The sequence below is a fragment of the Pistacia vera genome, unplaced genomic scaffold (assembly GCF_008641045.1).
Source record: "Pistacia vera cultivar Batoury unplaced genomic scaffold, PisVer_v2 Contig29, whole genome shotgun sequence".
Taxonomy (NCBI): domain Eukaryota; kingdom Viridiplantae; phylum Streptophyta; class Magnoliopsida; order Sapindales; family Anacardiaceae; genus Pistacia; species Pistacia vera.
Window position 1 is genome coordinate 678136 of NW_022196101.1, and position 21611 is coordinate 699746.

General features: G+C 37.5%; 1 protein-coding gene across 1 annotated transcript; it reads right to left on the minus strand.

Annotated features, from left to right (window-relative positions):
* Positions 1-19080: 19080 nt before the first annotated feature.
* LOC116134599 (zinc finger BED domain-containing protein RICESLEEPER 2-like) lies at positions 19081-20417 on the minus strand. The gene is made up of 2 exons (XM_031420284.1): positions 20046-20417; positions 19081-19941 (listed from the first exon to the last, which is right to left on the minus strand). The coding sequence occupies exons 1-2, from the start codon at positions 20415-20417 to the stop codon at positions 19081-19083; spliced, it is 1233 nt and encodes a 410-aa protein (XP_031276144.1).
* Positions 20418-21611: the final 1194 nt, after the last annotated feature.

Genomic DNA, 21611 nt, shown 5'->3' on the forward strand with positions numbered 1-21611 from the left:
CTCACTTCAACTTTTCATATCAAAATAGTATTCTCCTGGTTCCTTTTATACGGCATTCAAAAAAAATAAAATAAAAATAAAAGAGCTTGGGAAGTGCCGGCTTCCAGGGGGAAACAAAGAATTGAAGTGACAGATTAAGATTCATGTCAATTGAAATATTTACTAATAGTTTTCTACGAAAAGTGATTTTGCAATTTAGATGCGTAAGACTTTAGCCTCTAAATTTTCTTATCCGCATCTAATTTGGCTAGAAGTCAAAAGCTATTTTATTTATTTTATTTTTATTTTTTTTGTATGTTTTTGGGAATTCTGTTGGATCAATATACATTGGTGTGGGCCATGTTTTTTATTTTATTGATGCGTGTATCAGTATACATCGGTGTAGGCCATGGTTTTATTTTATTGATGCTGAATCTTAATCCGCCAATTCAACCGCACCGGCAAAAGAAATCTAGATTAATGCAGATCCCAAGCTCTTATTTTTTATTTTTATTATATTTTAATTAATTCAAGTTTCACTAGAGCTGTACCGTTGACAAAGATTCGCCACAAATCTCCACGAATTTCATAAATGTCAAATTGTCAAAGTTTTTCCACAAAACATCAATGGAAGCTATCAAGTCATATGATAATATTTAGAGTACTGCATGAGCTATTTAGGTGGCTGATAATGTTAGCAACAATGATTATTTAAAGCTTTTAATTAGCACAAATTATTTGATAATATTTGAAGATAAACTCGTGAAATATTCTAAAATTAAGCTTTCAATTATTTGTTTTATTTTTTTACTTTTAATCTTTGTTTCTAATTAGGTCTTAGAGCATCATATATTGTCATGAAAAAATTAATTAAAGTGAATTGGACCAAAATGACAATTAAATTAACACTGGCAAATCAATCAAGCGAAGATAAAAAATTTAAATATTTTTAATTTCTAAAGGTACGGAGGCTGCTCCGCTGCTGTCATACTCATACTCTTTGAAAAAAGACTAGCAACGGCTGTCTCTTGCCTATAAAAATGCTCACCTGGTATCCCAGAGGCTCACAGAGCAGGTGATATATTCTTTGTTGATCACGAATGGCGCAGGTTTTCTCCAAGGTTTTTCCCCACAGACATACACTGCAATTGGCTTTCCCTATGAAGGCTTTCAATCGTTTTCATTTTCCGGAAGGTGTTAACTACGCTCATTTTATGGTTACAGACTCAGACGGAATACGGTACAACTTTCGTTTGGCCAAAAGAACTCAGGTAATAATCCCAAGCCTAATCATCCCAAGCCTGAAATCACTGGTGGTTGGCGTCAATTCGCTCGCAATAAAGGTCTTAAACCTGGAGATAGGGTCACTCTTAATGTGCAACAAGGTGAAGCTGGTGCTGTGCACTACACAATTAAAGTGACCAAAATGATCCGGTTATTTGGTCGTCGTATATATGAAGCTTGAGTGGCTTCTTTGAGAGGTTTCTTAATTCCTTCCGATTGGTTGGATTGTCTAGTACGTTCCTGTTGTAATAAACCGTTATTCAGCTATCTCCCGTCTCAATCTGGAATAGTGCTTTAGAATTAATGCAGATTATCATAGTTCATACTGTTTAAGCAATATTTCCCGAACTTTTATGTTAGCGATATATTATCATGGGGTTAATGTCCTTTTGTTTTTAGTTTTTCCCTCATGATGTTTTGTTTAGGTCATAAACAGATAAAATAACGGCTTGTTTCCATTGCCTCAGTTTTTTTTTTTTTATTATTTTTTTCTAAACTTAAACATTCAGTTTATCTGCCCTAATTATTAGGTTCAGTACTCCGAATGATATTGTATTCGTTTAAATATGCAAGAGTTTTTCCAAACTCTCAAATGCAAAATAATTACTCTTGAAACCCTCTCCAAATTGAAGTGATTCACATGGGTTTGCTTGGTGGGTGATGATATTAGAAGAAGAAGACCATTGTGAATACTTTGATCTTTGTGCGTTAGTACTAGTTAAGTTTAATCTAGCTGTCTTTGTTCGAGTCTTCATCATCGGAAGAGTATTGAAGAGGCGTCGAGTACAATGAAAGAATTAGCGGGGGACTTGAATTAGGGTTTTCTGCAGTTTTGATAACATTTCGTTGTGTGATATACATATCTTGAAGATCAAATGTGCACCGAGGACATTGGAGGCCAGCTGAAGATGAAAACTTAGAGAGCTGGTAACGTTATGGCCCTCATAACTGGAACGCCATAGCTGAAAAAGCTTCGACGCAGATCAGGTATTATTATTTAATCCAATCATTCCATTTTTTTTTTTCATTAATTATCTTTATTAATAATAACCCACTAGGGTTTGATTCAAAGTCAACTTATTTATAATGCATGCAAATATGTAATTAATTAATATGTGGTGATGATGCAGCAGGGAAAAGTTGTAGGTTGAGATGGTTCAATAAACTGGATACAAGAATCAACAGAAGAAGAGAATACTGATGATATAGCATCATATATTGTCTTGACCAAAGTAATTAAAGAGAAACTGGACCAAAATGGTAAGCAATAAAGTAAAGAGAAAATTTAAATATTTTAATTTGAAAAGTTAAATAACAACTTGAAAGTTAACACCAACTAATCAAAACCCCACTAGCTTATGTAACCAAAGATGAATAACGGTTTTTTTTTTTTTTTTAAATACATCATCTAATAATAAGAATTCAGCAACAAAAACAAATGAGTTCTACGACAACACTTTCTATTTTCAGTCCAGCAACTGGGCCATAACTTTGGAGACAATTATGAGATTGTTGAAAATTTGAAATTAGTATAGGATAAAGAAATCATTTTGGACCATACGATTACGGCAAGAAGTTAATGCACGTCACTAAAAATTCAAGTGGTAGGGCCCACCGAGGCGGTTATACTCTTTTTAATATCAACGTACCACCTTGCTCTTATCTTTTTGTTTTGAGTGAAGAAATCATGGAAGATGAGACTTACCCTATCATATTTTTGTTCCATTTTGAGGTTGGCAATGCCTCCCAGAAGAGAGAGGTACCAAGAACCAGAAGAGGATCGAAGAATGGAACCTAAAAGAGAATACTTCACCACATCTATTTTATTTCAGCTAGAGCAAAGATTGCTATGATGAGCTCCGTAGCATTCCCACAAGTTGCATTAAGGAGTCCTCCCACTGTTCTGTAAAGTAAAACCCGAAGAGATATCACATATTAATGAAGACAGTTAAGTGGAAGAGCACAATTCTAAGTTTCGGTTCGTGAATTTAAAGTGCTTCTTCCTTTTGAAAGATTGTTTAGAATTGATCAGATTCGGATGGTGATATGCAATACTCTTTGGAAAGAAGTTAGGAGAAAGTTGAAAATGGTTTCGTCCTTTTCTCTTTACTCTTTGTCAGTTCTCTTATAATCCCTTTTAGCAGAAAAACTAATCAATAACTCCGGTACAGAAGGAAACAATTACCTGTTGGACCAGAGTAGTAACAATTTTCCTACGCCAAAAATAATAAATAAATAAAATTGATGAAAAATGAATTATTCCCCATTCTAAATACATATAAGATGATCAGAAATTAACAGTTAACAAAAAATAATTGACTTACTCTGTCAGAAAGCTAACACGTTCGGCTAAAGGAGTAAGTCCCATAAGCTCAACCCGAAAACCCAGGGCTGTTTGCAGAAAATCATAAGAAAAATGTTATTAAAGTTTCAAACCATGAAATGTAAATGGTACTGCAATTTTATAAGGTAACAGGCGTAATGACATGAAATTCCTGTCTTTTCCTATATTTTACGTTAAAAAGCAATTAAACAGTGAATTTTATATAAGGCATGCACTCACTCTTCCAAAGCCATTACAGTGAGCGATAATGGCTACTGTATAGCCGGAAGACTGAAAGTTTCGTCCCCAAAAGACCTCTTGAAGATTAGCAAGCGATTTTCTAAGGAAATTACAAGGAACTTTGGATACAAGCGTGAGATCAGACTTCTTCCTCAACGAAGAAGACACATGTTGTGGGCAGTTCTGCTATGTCGATTCTCCTTGCTCAACCCTTTGAGTTGCCATTCTCCAAGAGCAATGGTTCCTGTGAAGCCATTGTTGTTCGAAACAAAACTTGAATAGCTATCACTATCAATAGAAATTCAGTAATAACAAGAAGAAAGTTGTAATCTTCAATCTGTGTGTGGAAATTAGAGTGAGATTGATACTGTATAAATAGCCATAGGAGTTCATTTTGCAACGCCCATGAATTAGGCACCTTCCTGGAAGTTTCATTTTTTTTTTTTTTTTTTTTTTTTGGTACAGTAGGCAAGCCACGTGGCTAACCAACGTATTTTATATATTTTTTCAGATCATTATTGTAAGAGGAATGTTTGGGAAATAAAATCCTGAATAGATTGAAATACTACCAGCAATTTAAGGTAAAATTATAAATCAATTTAATCTAAAATAAGCTTTCAATTATTTGTTTTATTTTTTCTTTTAATCTTTGTTTCTAATTATGTCTTAAGCATCATATATTGTCATGAACAAATTAATTAAGTGAATTGTACCAAAATTCAAATGAATTAACACTGGTCAAATCAAGTGTAGATAAGACAAACTACAGTATTTTCTACAGGTTCAAGTGTAAATAGACAAACTATAAGTTTTTCTAAAGGGTGCAGACGCTCTCGCTGCGCCATACTCTTGCCTATAAAATGCTCACCCGTATCCCAGAGGCTCACAGAGCAGCTGGTAATATTCTTTGTTAATCAGGAATGGCGCAGGTTTTCCTCCAAGGTTTTATCCCCCACAACATAACATGTAGATTGGCTTTACCAATGGACGCTTTCAATCGTTTTCATTTTCCGGAAGGTGTTAACGACGTTCATTTTATGGTTACAGCTCAGACGGAATACGGTACAACTTTCGTTTGGCCAAGAAACTCAGGTAATCATCCCAATCCTAATCATCCCAGCCTGAAATCACTGGTGATTGGCATCAATTCGCTTGCAATAAAGGTCTTCAACCTGGAGATAGGGTCACTCTTAACGTGCAACAAGGTGAAGCTGGTGCGGTGCACTACACAATTAAAGTGACCAAAATGATCAAGTTATTTGGTCATCGTATATATGAAGCTTGAGTGGCTTCTTTGGGAGATTTCTTAGTTTCTTCGGATTGGTTGAATTGTCAAGTGCGTTCCTGTTGCAGAGAAAACATTTTCCAGTTATCTCAAGTACTGAAGTAGTGCTTCAGAATTAATGCAGATTATCATAGTTCAATACTGTTTCAAGCAATATTTCCCGAACTTTTATGTTAGTAGATATTAATTATGGGGTTAATGTCCTTTTGTTTTTAGTTTTTACCATTCAAGAGTGGCAGTCATAATGTTTTGTTTAGGTCATAAATAGATAAATAAACGGCTTGTTTTCATTGCCTCAGCTTGAAACCCTCTCCAAATTTCACATCGGTTTGCTTGGTGGGTGATGATATTAGAAGAAGATAAACATTGTGAAATATTGTAAAATGAAGCTTTAAGCACAAATGAAACTTTCCATTTGCCATCATCACTCACCATTTCCCACCATCACCTCCATTCGCATCGTCGACTCTTCAAGCCAAATTTCCAATGATTTCTTCGCTAGAAATTCAACCAGACACCACCATCACACTCCCCACAACCCATTCTACAAAACCCTTACCTCCATCACCATCCTTGCTCGTCGATCGCCGGTCGTGCACCGCATGACCTTTAAATTTTTAAGCCAATTTTTGGTCATTTCCAGTGTTGGAAATCGTCCCTTCCACCACCAATCGACTCTCTGACTCTTCCTCTCCAAGACCCCAACATTCTCGATCCCGCTTAGTCACCAATTGCCGGCGATTGAAGCCTCCCCACCTTAGGGTTTTTCGAGTTTTGATAGATTAATTGGGTTTGATATGTTCAATTTTTATGTTTTTTGGGTTGAAAAATGATTGAGGAATGTTTATTTGCAGTATTTGTGATTTATTTGTTGATTTTTTGGTCGCTGACACTCCTCAATGCTGACGATAATTGCCAGCAATGGAAGAGGCTAAGAAGAGAAGAAAAAAGAGAGGATTTTTTTTTTTTAGTAAATCACTTTATTTCCCACCCAAATCAGAGGAAAACCTAATATTTGGACAATAAAAAGGTATTTTAAAAGTACGATGGTGGGAAAGTGTCAGTAGGCCATTTTTCAGGAGGGAACATGACGTTAACTCTAATTTAAAGGTATATAAAGAGTTGTTGCCTTGGGAATGTAACTTATAATTTGGCGACCATATGAGTTGCATTTGCTTATCCTTGTTTAGAACTTGTTTGGTTAAACTTATTTATTAACTAAAAATATATATAAATTTTTAATTTCAAAAACTATTTTCAAAATATTTTTATGTTATTTGCTTGTAATTGAGAAAGAGCTTATAGGTAATTCAATTAGTTGGTTTATGTCTATTTGGAAAAACTCAAAACTTGAGCTTCTTCTATAAGCTCTTTATGAGCTTATATAATGTGTTAAAATTTAAAAATAATATAAAATTTCATACTATTTTATAATTTTATTTGATATTAAAATACTATTTTAGTAATTTAAAACTATACAGGTAATTGACATTTTTTCATCCAACTAAAATAACTATATTTTTTTTATTAAATAAACCATCCTTCTTGATAACTTTTTGCTGTTGTATAATAATTAACTAAGAGAATAAATTAACATATAAAGAGAGAAGGGACAAAATAAGAGAATTGAGAGCTATTGGACTTAATTGATATTTGTTTAAAACCTCTCAAATTTTTACAATCTAAGAGTGAAGGGGAGTGGGGTATTTATAGAAAACAGCCCCTGCCCCTTTTGACCGCCCCACCGCCTCAAAGTTTATGGCGGTGGAGGTCCATAATATTTTACAAAACTCTCCCTTGAACCTTCACTATTTACAGATAATTGTATTTAACTTTACTCTAAAAAAAAAAAAAAAAAAAAAAAAAAAAAAAAAAAAAAAAAAACCTAATAGAAAAAAACCTAAGTAAAGAAATAATGTAACTATAACGTAAAGTTGGACGTGCTTCATACTGCCTTATTAAAAACGTTATTAGGAAAATCAATGGGATAAAACTTGGTCAAGGGAAAAAAGTACAACGCACATGTGTTTAGTACCATAAACATTTCTGAAAACTCTGTAACGCCCCTGCTTGAGGTACGTAGTTAAGATTTGTTATATTACTTAAATGTTCATTGATCTAGCTTCAATTGAGTTTGTATGTTGGTAGTTTTGGTTGAGATTTGAGGAATCTTGGTAGTACAGTCTTCGCCGCGGCGACGTCAGCTCTGTGTTGTGATGTCGGTTCTGTAATTTTTCGCCGAGGCGACAGGATTTGCTTCGCTGCGGCGACGAGACGGCAGAAAAGTTTCTTGAGAGTTCTAGAGAATTCTCCATAGGGGTAAAATGACTATTCTACCCCTAATTAGCAGGAAAAGTGGGGAGTAAAATGTAAGGAAATTTAGTAGAGAATGTGTTGGAGTTGGGGGTGTGAGTGTGAGTGTAATGAATCAAAGGATAAAGATGGAATTTTCAAAGAAGAACAAGGGCAAAATGGGAAAGAGTGGTTATAATATGAGCTAAATAAGGGATTAAGTGTAGTAACCCTCATTTCACCCATTTCCACCGCTACTTTCACTCTCTACTTCCTTTCAATCCTTCATTCAATTTTCCAAGATTTCTAAGGAGTTTTTGGGAGTTTTTGGGGTAATTTTAGTAGAGTTTGAATCCAAAGCATCCTAAGGTAAGGATTTTTGTTTTAGATGTGAGTTTGCTTATAGTTGTATTGAGTCTTATATTGTTGTTATTGTTATAGTTGTAGAGAGAAGACAAGACAACAAGGGAAATGAGAAGTGTTAGAGAAGTCACTTACCCACAAATTAAGTAAATTCAACCCAAGTTAAGATTTAAGAACTCCTTTGAGTAGAGACTTATGTATGAATGAATGAATGATTGTGTATGTATTATATTTGTTGAGATGAGATTATAGTTATTGATGAGTACTGAATGTATTGGAATATGAGAAGTGTTGAGATTTTATGATGTTGAGTTGAGTTTGATTGAAGTTGAAGGGAGTTTGAGTAAACCCTATAGAAGTGTTTCTATCATTGACATGAAATTAGAGTTTATGAGAGAGTTTTCTCCCATATTGGAAGGTTCAAGAGAAGAGAAGAGTTATTGTTAACATAAAGTTGTATATGCACATGAGTTGTATGATGAAATGCTCAAGAGAAGCATGAGTAAGAGTAGAATGCCTTAATTTTTGCTACATGGCATAATTACATTTCATGAGTGCATTAATGAGCATGAGTCATCCATATACATTAATTGCATTAGAGAGTAGAGAAAGCGTAGAGAACTTTGAGTGTGAGCTATATTAAGAGAAAATAGAGAAATAAGAGAATAGAATAGGTTGTGCGATGGGGAACCCGTGAGCTATGGGTAGAGTATTCCCGCATGTATGCCACATTGAGAGAGCAACATAAGTATGAGAGAGAGGTGGTGTAGCTCGTGAGAGTGCATGCAGATGAGGGCTATACCCGAGAGTACCCGAGAGAGAGTTTATACACTCACATGGCCAAAGGTTTCGAATCCATGCATAACCGAGTCCGATTGGCTAAAATGAGTAGAAGTCAAGTAGAGCGAGAGCGAGCCCCGGCCGTGCCTCCGGTAAGATGAGGCCGTGACTACTAAAGAGAGTTAGTAGAAAAGAGTTATAAGAAAGAGAAATAGAGAGAAGTATAAGAGAAAGAGTAAATGAGCATTGTAAGGAAAGAATTAGAGAGAGAGTTACGGGGTTAGATGAGGAGAGAATTTACTTACTGAGCATTGTTTCAGTGCTTACCCCGTTGTTTTCCTATGTTTTGCAAGATCTAGGTAAGGACACGGTCGGATGGGTGTCGGCAAGCGAGGGGAAATGGCTACACTGTCCATCTTGTTTTTGATAGTTTTGTACATGATACGAATTTTGGTATAAAGAATGTATATGTTTAATGAAAGAAAAATCTGGGCCCAACTTTTTATACTATTTTATATGTATTTTATTATGTACATGTTTTATGAGTATTTGAGTAGAAAGCGGCTATTACAAACTCCCCCTAATCTTTTGTTTAGCTCATAAATAGATAAATAAATGGCTTGTTTCTAATGCCTCAACTTAAATAAATACATAAACACATGATTGGAAAGCAAAAACAAAAAAATAAAAAAAATAAAAATAAAAATAGATAACTAAATAAACACATAGATAAAATGTATAATTTGGAAGTTTGAAAATTAGATTGGATGAACCACTATTGTCCCACACCAAAAGGTGCTATAAGAAAACTATTAAATAGATATTTCAATTGACATGAATCTTCATCTGTCATAGGCATGGCAATGGGGCGGGGATCTCATTCACCGTACTCATCCCCACCCTCAAAATCATTCCCCACCCCTGCCCCATCCCCGTTACGGGGATGATAGGAATTCCCCTTCCCCGCCCCAAAGGGGAATGTTGGAGGCCCGTCCCCGCCCCGTTAATTTTATATAAACATAAATTAATTTGAGCATTACCAAATATAATAGTTAATTCTCGTCCACATGACAAACACTTAAATTAATTGTTTAAACATAATTAATTATACATAAATATGGGTCAGGGTTTGTTCTTGTTCAATTGTTTGGAGTGAGGGAAATTAGAAAAATATGGGTTTATATAGGAAGGATAATTGTGTAATTAGGTGAAATATATGGATATTAGTAAAAAGTAAATATATACATATACATTTTTTTAATTTTATATATTATATATGGGACGGGCCGGGGGAAAGGCATCACCCACCCCGGCCCCATCCCCATCCCCGAGGACGGGGATTAAAACACTCCCCACCCCCGCCCCTATCCCAAAAAAAACAGGGGCTTCCCCGCCCCATATGGGGCGGGGTGGGACGGGTCCCCGAAATCTCGGGGAACATTGCCATGCCTAATCTGTCACTTCAATTCTTGTATTTCCCAATGGAAGCTGGCACATCCCAATTCGACATTGAAAGGTTTAGATGGAGAGATCCTGTGTCCATAAACGGACAAATTTTGCAACGGTATGTCTCGAGTGATGAAAAATCCATCAGAATGTATCTTCCAGATTCTGCAGGGAAAACCAACGAATGTAGGAACAATTTATTGGAGATGGGTGGAAATCTTGCATTTGTACACAGTTTCAGATACCCAACTTGATGTATAGATTTTGGAAGATTTTGGTGGACAGTAATGGACCAATGGCAGAGTCAACAAATATACAAACTTCAAGTCTTCTATAACCTACAAAACTTTGCCAAATTTTAAGTATTTAGTTGCCGTGGCAGCCTTGAGAGATGGTGAGGTAATGATGTTTAAGTACCAGAAAGATGAAGGCGAGGTCACAGATTGCTCATATTTATATGATATGAAGCAACGGCAGTCGAAAAAATTCAGGATGAAGATCAAATTTGGAGGCAAGTTTATACCCCACAGAGGCAGTCTTATCTCTTGGAATAATGGGCAAGAGCTATTGTTAAAGAGACTACCATCAAGCCAGCTTCGATTTTTGTTCCATTCCTGTATCGCTCTTACCAAATCTCGTGCAGTGATTTTCTGGGCTTTCAGCATCACTCTTGGGCTCTGCTGTTGTGCTTGTTTCTTCTGTACTATTTTGACCATCCTTCTTTGTTATTTAGTGCTATGTTATTGAGGATATATATTGTTTGTATAAACAGTAGATTTAAAGAATTTGAGGAAATATATTGTTTTAAATTGGGATAACATTATATGTTGAAATTCAAATTAACCTAACTTGAAGTAGGTAAAAGTGTGTCCAAGAATTAGTCTTGGGTTAGAACAAAAGGAAAATTCTATTTCTAGTAGCTTTAGGAGAATTAATGTAATCAGGAAAGCTTTAGGAAAACTGATGTAACTAAGGTTTAAAAAAGCCTATAAATACATAGACTCCGTTTGGTTCACTTTTTTGCATTTTTTAGAAATTTTTTTTGAAAAAAGTTAAAAAAGTTAAATTGGGCGGGTATTACGATGTAGGACTTAGAAATTAATAAAATACCCCCTATGTTTGTTTATTTACTAAACACCCCTATAATAAAACTTTAAAAGTTAACAAAAACATCCCCAACCCACCCATTGAATAATCACAGCCGGCCACCACCGCCGGAGGGTGGCCGTAGTCGCCGTATCGGTGCATGACCAACTGGATCTTGTCGGTCGTGCGCCTATATTGCCTTTTTCGGCCAGATCCACGGTGGATCTGGCCGCATTTGCTGGTCAACGTCGGCCAAAGATACGGCCGTCGTCGATAGTCAACGATGACCATATGTTGGCTGTCGTTGATGGTCAACGACGACCATATGTTGGCCGTCGTTGACGTCTGGTTACGGCCAAAGGACGGCCAGATCTTTAGCCTTAAATCTGGCCTTTTTCAGCCAGATCCACCGTGGATCTGGTCGAAAAAGGCTAGATCGGTGCACTACTGGCTAGATTCAGCTGGTAGTGCGCCATTATATCAGATTCCGGTCAACTTCTGGCAGTGGTGGCCAGAATCTGGTATAATGTGGGTTTAGGGGTGTTTTTACAATTTCGAAAAAAATATTTAGAGTATTTAATTAAATTAACAAATTTAGGGGGTTTAAAAAAAGTTGAATAATATTAGATAATATTGTGAGTTTTTGGGCATTTTACTGTTTAACTTTTTTGAGAATACTAATAATAGTATTCCCAAAACCCAACCAAACGGAGCCTATGGTGATTCTCAAAGTATTGTACTGTAATTGAGATTAAAAAAAAAAAAAAAAAAAACAAAGAAAGCTAGCTTAGTAAAATTCTGAAATTTTTGTATTGAATTATCAACAATAAGATTCACCTTCACCCGCCTGAACTTCGCGCTTACGCAAGGTATGGCTTCATCTTCTCTCTTCGATCCTCTGCTAAGACACTCTTTGATTAACACTATTCATCAGGGATTTATGTTCGGACAATATTGTATTTCTAGTTGGTTATTCTTTTATTAATATTAGATGCTTTGTAGCATCAGTCTGGGAATGTACAACTAAAACTTGTTTATACTTGCTCTGTTTTACTAAGTTTGAATGTGATTGAACCAATCCGTTGTACTCACTCCTCCGTATTGTTTTGATTGCTTTCATTAATTTTGTTCTGTGATTACAGACTAAACCACAACTCTTGCAATGTCAGGTAAAGATACGAAGTTTAACTTTTTGAAATAACGGTTGCCAGTTAAAGTTATTGAATAAAACTGCTGTCAGTTAAAGCTAGGGTGCGTATTGGTTCAAAAAAGTACATGAGGATCAAATTCTGTCCAGTACTTTTGATTTTGGTAAATGGTGATTGAGAAATATCAGTTCATGAATCTATATATCTTCTCCTTATCAATGTTATTCATTATCATCCGTATAGTTTACCTGTCCTGTGAATTAAAAAAAATATTAATCTGTTTAGGACTTCTTTCACCGTTTCCCCGACCTGTTAATGCCTGGAAAAGGTTCCAGGACCATTCAAGTACGCAATTGAGCGACCCTTTGACATTGAAAGATTTAGATGGGGAGGTCCAGTGTCCATGAATAGGCAAATTTCGCATTGGAATTTTGACTCGAATGACTACATTCTATATATGAATGTAAGTGATGAAAAGTCCATCAGAATGTATCTTCCATATTCTGCGGGGAAAACCAACGAATAAAATTAAGTTAATAATTATAAGATTAGTGAGAATCTAAAAGAACTAGAGAAGGTTAAATTAAATTAATAATTTGAGTGGAAATCAAGTAAAAAATCTTATTGAAAAGTTTCTTTTAGCCGTCACAACGGTAGGACTAACAGCAGTATAGATAATCCTTAATTAGCCATTACTAGCCAGGCATGTAATTGTTAGGGCCAAAAAGTGTCTCCAACCCAAATAAGCCCAGAGATGTACATACCATTATCCAAGCTGAAAGCCTAGGCCCAGGCCCGATGTGGCCCAGGCTAGAATTCCCTAGATGAGGCCCATTCGGTCCGTACCATCAGGACCTGGGCCTCCTGATCCTAGCACACCTTCTGCGCTTATGGTCAAATTCGGAGCCCACGGTCACCTACGGATCACACTCCTACTTGAACTCTGATAAGGCAGTCAAGTATTATCCCAATTCCTCCAAGGTTCGTATCTGAGTCATGCTCAGACTCCTTTTCACGCCAGGATAAAAGGGCCAAAGGATACATCCCTAGGAGGAACGATTGCTACGAGGACTCCTAATCCCATCGGGATTGGGAAACCAAACAGTCACAATTTAAACAGAGGCCAGCCCTCTCACAAGACACAGGACATTACACCTTCAAACCCCGGAGTTCCCGCTAGAGAAGTTCGCATTATAGTCGTAGTCATAGTCCCCGACTAGACTTCTGGTAACCTCTCTATTCCCTAGCCCTCATTAAATTAGCCTCTTTTAGCCTTGCTGACTTGAGCGTCGGAGTGCCTACGGCAAACATCACCCCGATGCTTTCCGTCGCTTCACATTTGTTTCTCTACGTGTGCAGGTGCAACAGATTGCTAGTGGCCTCAACCTCACGGGATCAGTCCCTCCTTTCGTACAGGTAGATTTTTACGTATACAGTTTGGTGCCCATCGTGGGGCCTTTAGCAATCATTCGGCTCAACAAACCCTGTTACATAAAGAAACTTTCCATGGCTGACAATTCTAACAATGCTAACCCCGGCCTTGAGGCCAAACTGAAGGCTCAAACCGCCCTCATGCAGCAGAACTCAGACAAGGTAGTCGCACTAGAAGTTGAGAACACTGCCATCCGGACCGAAAATGCCTCATTCAGGGCTGAAAACCAGTCTCTGAAAGAGAAGGTAAGTCAGTTTTATGATCTTGAGCTTCTGCCTTGTCAGGTACCACCCAATTGGTTCCGCGCCTCGGTTCCATCTATGCAACCTCTCCAAACTCCAGAGCAGAAAGTCGCGACCTCAGATAAAAGGCGCGTCAACTATGTTCGTCATTGGTCGATGATTCGGTCCTAATTCATCGTTGACCAATGACTCAACCAATGGAACCCCTCTCAGTCGATTCGCCTCAGGGACAAGGTCAAGGCGTCCAAGTGATAGAAAGCCTGCTGCAACAAGAACCGCTCATCCTCGCCATCCCACCTCACCTTCAGTCAACCATCCCTACACAAACTCCAATCGGCTTGGTTCACCCTCGCGGGTCGAACGGTCACCCAAATCAAACCATCCTGCTCGAGTCCATCCATCCCAACGGATTGAGCGAGTACCAAACAACCCCCCTAACCATTCATGTAGGGCGAAACACCCGATCAGTTACAATGGGGGTCACCCAACCGGAGGGAATGAATAGGGATTCAGGCTACCAAGCGATACATGAAGGATTCACTAGGCTACACCACGCGGATTGACCCAATAAAATGCGCCGAGTGCGAATCCTATGGCCGACCAAGTCAAGCGGGATGACCTAGTAGTATCCCCCTCTCCCATGGAACAGATATTGGCCAAGAGACTGGCCGACGTGGAGGCAGTGATGAGGCGCATACCAGGAATGCCGATCCCCACCAAAAAGAGCAAGTCTCACTGCTATGCCGATTCGCCCTTCATGGATGCGATCACGCTAGCCGACATGCCCCACAAATTCACTATCCCTGGCATGAAGCCCTATGACGGCAATGTTCACTATCTCGATATCCCGAACGCTAAAGGAAGCCTGCATGTGTAAGAGTTTTGGTTCAAGCTTATCTGATCCAACTCTTTAGTGGTACACCAATCTCCCGAACGGCTCCACGACTCATTCGCACAGCTCATTGACACCTTCGTGGAACAATTCGCCAGTAGCAAAAAACTTGAGAAACTATCGGCCGACCTGTACAAAGTATACTAGAGAATGGGGGAGCCGCTGAGAGAGTACGTCAGCAGATTCAACAAAAAAAAAATTTCCATCCCTTCGTGTAACCCCGAGACTAGAGATGGGTGCGGGCCGGGTCGAGGCCAGGGACCCCATGCCCCGGGCCCATCCCAGTTACCCTGTCCCGGCCCGGCCAGATAAACGGGGCTTCACGGGGAATTTATCCCCGCGGGGATTTTTGCCTCGTGTAAATCAAAACTAAATTGCTTAATTATTCAATTGTATGGAGGCTTAGGTTTAGTTAGCCATGTTAATTAATTAATTTTTCATGAAATTAATATAACTAAATTCAATCTTAACATAATTTGCTAAGTAAATTGGTGAATTAATTCATAAAACACTATCTCCACTACAACTAATAAAATTAGTCCACTTGTGAAAGGGACAAATCCCATTATTTGATTAAGTTTAACATCATATTTAATTGATCAATTAATTAATTACAAGGATAATTGAATTTATGTAATTTGTAAGTCCTTAAGCAATTGTATATATTCTTATATTGGTTTGTAAATTGTAATAATCTAATTAAATTTATTTTTGGGTCATGTCCCATGTATTATTATTTTGTGAAATTCACAAAGTAATAATACATATATTTAATTATTAAACTCCCTTGTTTAAATTATTTTTCTATAAATTTAATACAAACATTAGAAAATATTATAAAAGGATATATCAAAAATTTAGATAAATTACTTAAAATTATGATTTAAACTTTAACTTTATATACAATCTCGTAAAGGAAACAAAAAAAAAAAATTCTCAAAAATACGGGGCGGTCTGGGGCGGGGATTGCACTATCCCCTTCCCCGGCCCGTCCCCGGATGTGGGGACATAACTAAGGACCATCCCCGGCCCTATCCCCGTTTTTTTTCGGGGATTCCCCGACCCATTTGGGTCGGGTCAGGACGGATCCCCGCGGGGCCGAGGCAAACGCCAATCTCTACCCGAGACAACTATAGACGCCTTTAGGAAGGGTCTCCTCCCGGATGGTGAATTATACAAAGAACTAACGAAGCTTGATTGCACCATGATGGAGGACGTCTTGGCCAGCGCAGTGATTCAAATAAGGTGGGAAGATGATAAGATGAATCGGGCAATACACGCCAGTATGACCCAAGGCGGAATGATAGGAGGCCAGAGCTCAGATCGATTGAACCTCGTTACCAACCCCCTTTACGTAACCTAAACAAAGTCAGGAAACCATATGACCGCCAACCACTTAGAATTGACAACAGACCAGTCAGACCGAGCCGATACAAAATACCAGAGTACAACCTCAATGTCGAACTAGCCTAGGTCGTGGCGATCATGAAAGGAATGGGATTTAGCGTTAAGTGGCCAGACAAGCTCAATGCCAAAGCAAGGAGAGACACAACTAAGTGGTGCGAGTTCCACGATGACCATGAACATAACATTGCGGACTAGGGGTGTATACGAACCGAGCCGAGCCGAACAGTGATCGACTTGTGCTCGGCTCGCAATCTGTTCAATGGGCTTGAGTTCGAGCTCGAGCTCGACGAGCAGGGAAAATCTGAGATCGAGATCGTCAATTAGTTCGTGCTCGCGAATAGTTTGATTGGCTCGAGAATGTGTTGAACTCAATTCGATTATAGCCAAGCTCGTTAATGGAGCTCGAGTATGTGTTCATTACCAGGCTCGAAATGGAGCTCGATTAAAAGCTTGAAATAATAGTTTTAATATTACAGTATAACAAATTGAAATTGAAACCACACATGCAATCAAATTACATTTTCAACCGAATCCAACTTGAGAATCATGATTACAGAATCCAGAGTAGAAGTTTCTTGATTAATATTTTCAAGATTAAGGAGCCAGTGCATATTTACATAATACATAATTATAAGGAGCCAGTACATTTTTACATAATACATAATTACATTTAAAGGTTGGGACTTGGGACTTTGGATTTATCTCATTCACATGCATAATACAATGGCCAAGCCAACTGCTTCCAAAGTCCAAACTAACATAAAACAAAATATACACCAGCCATGATACAACCTGTTGGCATTTGGCAAAGCAAGACCAAATTTACAGTAGTTGAGCAACCAAGTCACGGGTCACCTACTCATTTTACCTTTCACCAGACTTTTACCCTTTGAACCTGCAGCAAGAAAATATACATCATTAAAATTATAGAATATCTAAATTTCATGCCAACATATTCTATCCAGCAAAGAGCAAAAGACCTTACAGCAAAGTCTAGAACTCCATATTCAAAAAACCTACAGCAACCATAAACACCCCTAATTCAAATACCTGTAGGTGCAATAAATACCCCTAATTAGAATTATAGAATATCAAAATTTTAGGCCAACATATTCTACCCAGCAAAAGACCTTCCAGCAAAGTCTAAAATTCCAAATTCAAAAAACATGCATGCTGCAGCAACAATAAATACCCTACTTAGAATTACAAAATGTTAGGAATGAGGACAAACATATTATGCCTAGCAAAGAGCAAAAGACCTTCCAGCAAAGTCTAGAACTCCAAAATAAAAAAATATGCAGCAACAATAAACACCCCTAATTAGAATTATAGAATATCTAAATTTCAGGACAAACATGTAAGGTAAAATCAACAAAATCTCCAGTTTAAAACTCAATGGACATCATATAAATAAAAACTTCACAAGAATCACAATTTCAACAATAACATCACATAAATAAACACTGCACAAAAGTCACAAGTTGAACAATAACATCACATAAATAAACACTTCACAAGAATCACATTTTTTCTCCATAGTCCATCCTCTCAAACAACATCACAAGTTCAACAATAACATAAATAAAGACTTCACAAGAATCACATCTTTTCTCCATTGTCCATCTTCTCAAACAACATCACAAGTTCAACAATAACATAACATAAATAAACACTTCACAAGAATCACATCTTTTCTTCGTAGTCCATCCTCTCAAACAACATCACAAGTTCAACAATAACATAACATAAATAAACACTTCACAAGAACCACGATAACATCATTACAACTTAGGTTCACAACAACACTTAAAAAAACCAACCGTTGTATTATGAAACATATCTCTTCTCCATCCTCTCAAACAACCAACAGATCTTTACAAAAACCAACCTTTATATGCAAAAAAATCTTGAACATTAAGACAAAAAGCCAGTTGTAAATGACATGTAAATAAAGAATAAAAACTGTTTTATTATGAAACATAACTACATAAGTGATCAAGGGTTGATGGATACTTAAGGATTCTGGCCAAAAAATGCATTCAACCTTTGTAAGCTTCACTCGATTGGAAGCTAAATCTCCACTTGTTTTTGCTTTTTGTAAATTACGTCAAGGGAAAATATTAGTTTCAGTTACAAAAATGAAAGTAACTACTATCTAGTAAGTGAAAATGCATAAATACTAATCACCTATTACAATTTACACTTACTTTGTTCTTTCTATGAACTCCATTGAGATGACGACACTAATCACCTTCACAAAGGAGCACTTGTACTGTTTGGGAGACAATGAGGCTCGATACGTTTCCATTACTCTGATGCCAGCACTAAACGAGGCCTCTGAAGCCACTATAGTTAGAGGGATTGCTAGTATATCACAAGCCACCCTACTCAAGATTCGATACTTCATTGTATTAACCTTCCACCAATCCAATGCTTCAAATTTCATACAATTCCCCTCCCCAAACATGGAACAACCCTCTCCCAGATAACTATCTAACTCTGATTTCTCTGGTGGAATACTTTGAATCGTTTTCATATGTTCTGCAAACATTGCAAATCTAGACACATTAGGTTCTGTTTGTTCATTGCCCCGAGGAACCATTGCAGTTGGTTGTTCAATGTTTGAGGATTGAGATTGATAATCATCAACATACTCTTGGTAAATTTGATATAACACATCTTTAACTTTTCTCTTATGTACTTGGGCATCAATCTCACCATACATTTTAGGTAAACAATAGTCCAACACTACCATTTTACACCTAGGATCTAGGATAGCAGGTACACACATCAACAAGTTGCATTCTCCCCAATACTTGTCAAATTTCTGTTTCATTTTCATAACCATATGCCGAATAAAATCATTTTCATCCATTGAATTTTAATCTAGCATAACCTTAACTCGAAAAATCTCACTGAGATACATATTTGCAGTCGGGTATTCACTCCTAGAAATTACATTAGTAATGGTACTAAACACACCCAACACTTCACAAACTTGCTCCACCTTTACCCATTCCTCTACACTAGGACAACAATTATAATGTGGGTCTTTCTCTTTATACCTTTGAAAGATATTTTTAAACGTCACTGCAATTGACAACATCTCAAAAGTGAAATTCCACCTTGTCTTGCAGTCTAGGATCAACTTCTGATTGGGCAAACGCAAAATTTGCACTATTTCTGAAAAAACAATAAGCCTGCTCTCTATATGTTTCACATAGGCCACACTATCACGAAGATCATCAATAATGGACCTTATTTTGGACAGCCCATCTTGAACAATAAGGTTCAAGATGTGTGCGCAACACCTAACATGGAATAATCTCTCTCTACAAAGCAACCTATTGTCAATTGCCAAATTCCTCTTTAAAATCTGGATTGTTGCATCATTACTTGATACATTATCCACTGATATCGTGTACACCTTGTTCTTTATACCCCATTCGTTCAGACACTTATAAATTAAATCTGCAATTTGGGAATTAGTGCGTGGAGGAGCTATGTGTAAGAAGTTTAGAATCCATTTCTGTAACCTCCAATTACCATCTACGAAATGCCCCGTCAATACCATATACTCAATCCTTTGATTACTTGACTTCCATAAATCGGTCGTTAAGCTTATTCTGTCAACATCCTTCAACAAATTCTTCAGCTTTATCTTCTCCCTTTCAAACAAAGTAACAACATCATTTTTACACATCCTACGACAAATCTTTTCCCACTCTGGGATCGCATACCTCTACATGTTATTAAATCCTTCTTCCTCCACGACAGTAAAAGGATGCTCATGTATTAGCACCCAAGTGACCACTAATTCCCGCATTTTTGCCATGTCAAATTTACCTCCGGTAAGAACAGGATAACATTACCTGCATCAGATGGATTTGTTGCTTCGAAAAACCTTTGTTGTTGCTTCTCAAAGAGCTTTCGCCGTACACAAGTCTTCAAGTTCCTTGAAAGGTGAGTAGTGCTCCTGGTGCTCGTCATGGCAAGCCTCTTTTTGCAATGAATGCATTCAGCCTTCGGTCCACTAGAAACATTAATTTCTGTAAAATCCTTCCACACTACAGATGTCTTAGCTCTCTTTTTCCTTACAAAAGGGTTAACATCAGTTGCTTCTATATCTTCTTCATTAACAGTAGCTGTAGTTGTTGCACTACTGTCAGTTGCCGGTCGTGACCTTTGTGGAGTGGAACTCGATGGAGTCGATGCCATATCTATTCGCAAATAAGAAAAACACATGATTAGTTATTATTGTAATATAATTTATAAACTTGGAATAAAAATTTCACATCATTATCATACAAGAAAAAGGTAAGGGACCGGACTATCTTGTTGATTAACCCAGCGCCCCAGCCCGATATAAACATAGACATTATTCTTCCCCACAACAACAAAATCAACATAATTTTATATATTTCACTCCAACTGATTGATTAGCATTCACTATTCAGTAATCAGTAATCAGTAATCAGAAATTCAATATGAATAATCACTAAATCAGTAGTATACTAGCATTGCTAGTACCTCAAGTTATTATGCCAAGAAGAAATACCTGATGTTCGCAGCTTCATGCTAAAATCAAGCAAGGATTGATATTCACAGAGTCAGAGTCACAACTTCATGGCGTCAAGCACAAATCGGCCTCAACCTGTCTCGGCGAGTGATGGGTTTGATCTCTAGTGATGACAAAACAAAATCTTTAAGTGTCAGCTTTCAACAAAATCAACACGATATAAAGAAAAATTATAGATACATTGAACAAGGATTGGAGATTGATATTAAAAAAGTTACAAAAACAAACCTTAGGTTGATACCATTCCAGAATCGAGAGAGAGAAAGGGAAGTCAGACTTGAAACTTCAGAAATGAAGCTAAGTACTTCGACTAGTTTTCAGGTCGGGGTCTCGAGGACTTCGGGTTGGGTCTTTGAGAAAGGAGTCTTCGGTAATGGGCAGAGAGAAACAACTTGAGAATCAACTTTTTGGCTTACTTTGTAGGAAATCACTGATTCATTTTAATGTGAGGGTTGAAGCTTGAGAGAGGAACCTGTCTTCCCTTTTCGACTGGTTCTAGGGACTGGGATTGGGGTTGTCGAGTTTGGGTTAAGGTTACAGAATATAGACTTGGGAGGTTGGGGTTGGGGTTGGGGTTGGGACTTGGGAGGAAAAGTGTCTCTCGAGTCTCCGGATTATGTTTAGATCTTAGGGATTTTAGGTATTTGTGTTTGTTTTTGGAGGGAGAATAAGTGGACTGTGGGAGTCTAGGACTTTGGGTCCTCTAGGAGAGCGCCATTTAGTCGAAGACGCGAGCGTGAGATGGCGATCAGGTTTGAGCTCAATAACTCATTCACCGACGAGCTTCACAGAGATCGACGAGCCTCTGAGCCGAGTACTCCCATATTTGGTAT

Bases quoted from the DNA above. Each gene is read 5' to 3' on its own strand.
- LOC116134599 (XM_031420284.1), bottom strand. From the start codon at position 20,417: ATGGCATCGACTCCATCGAGTTCCACTCCACAAAGGTCACGACCGGCA. The intron at 19,942-20,045 runs GTAAATTTGACA...AATAACATGTAG, and splicing joins TTATCCTGTTCTTACCGGAG to AGGTATGCGATCCCAGAGTG.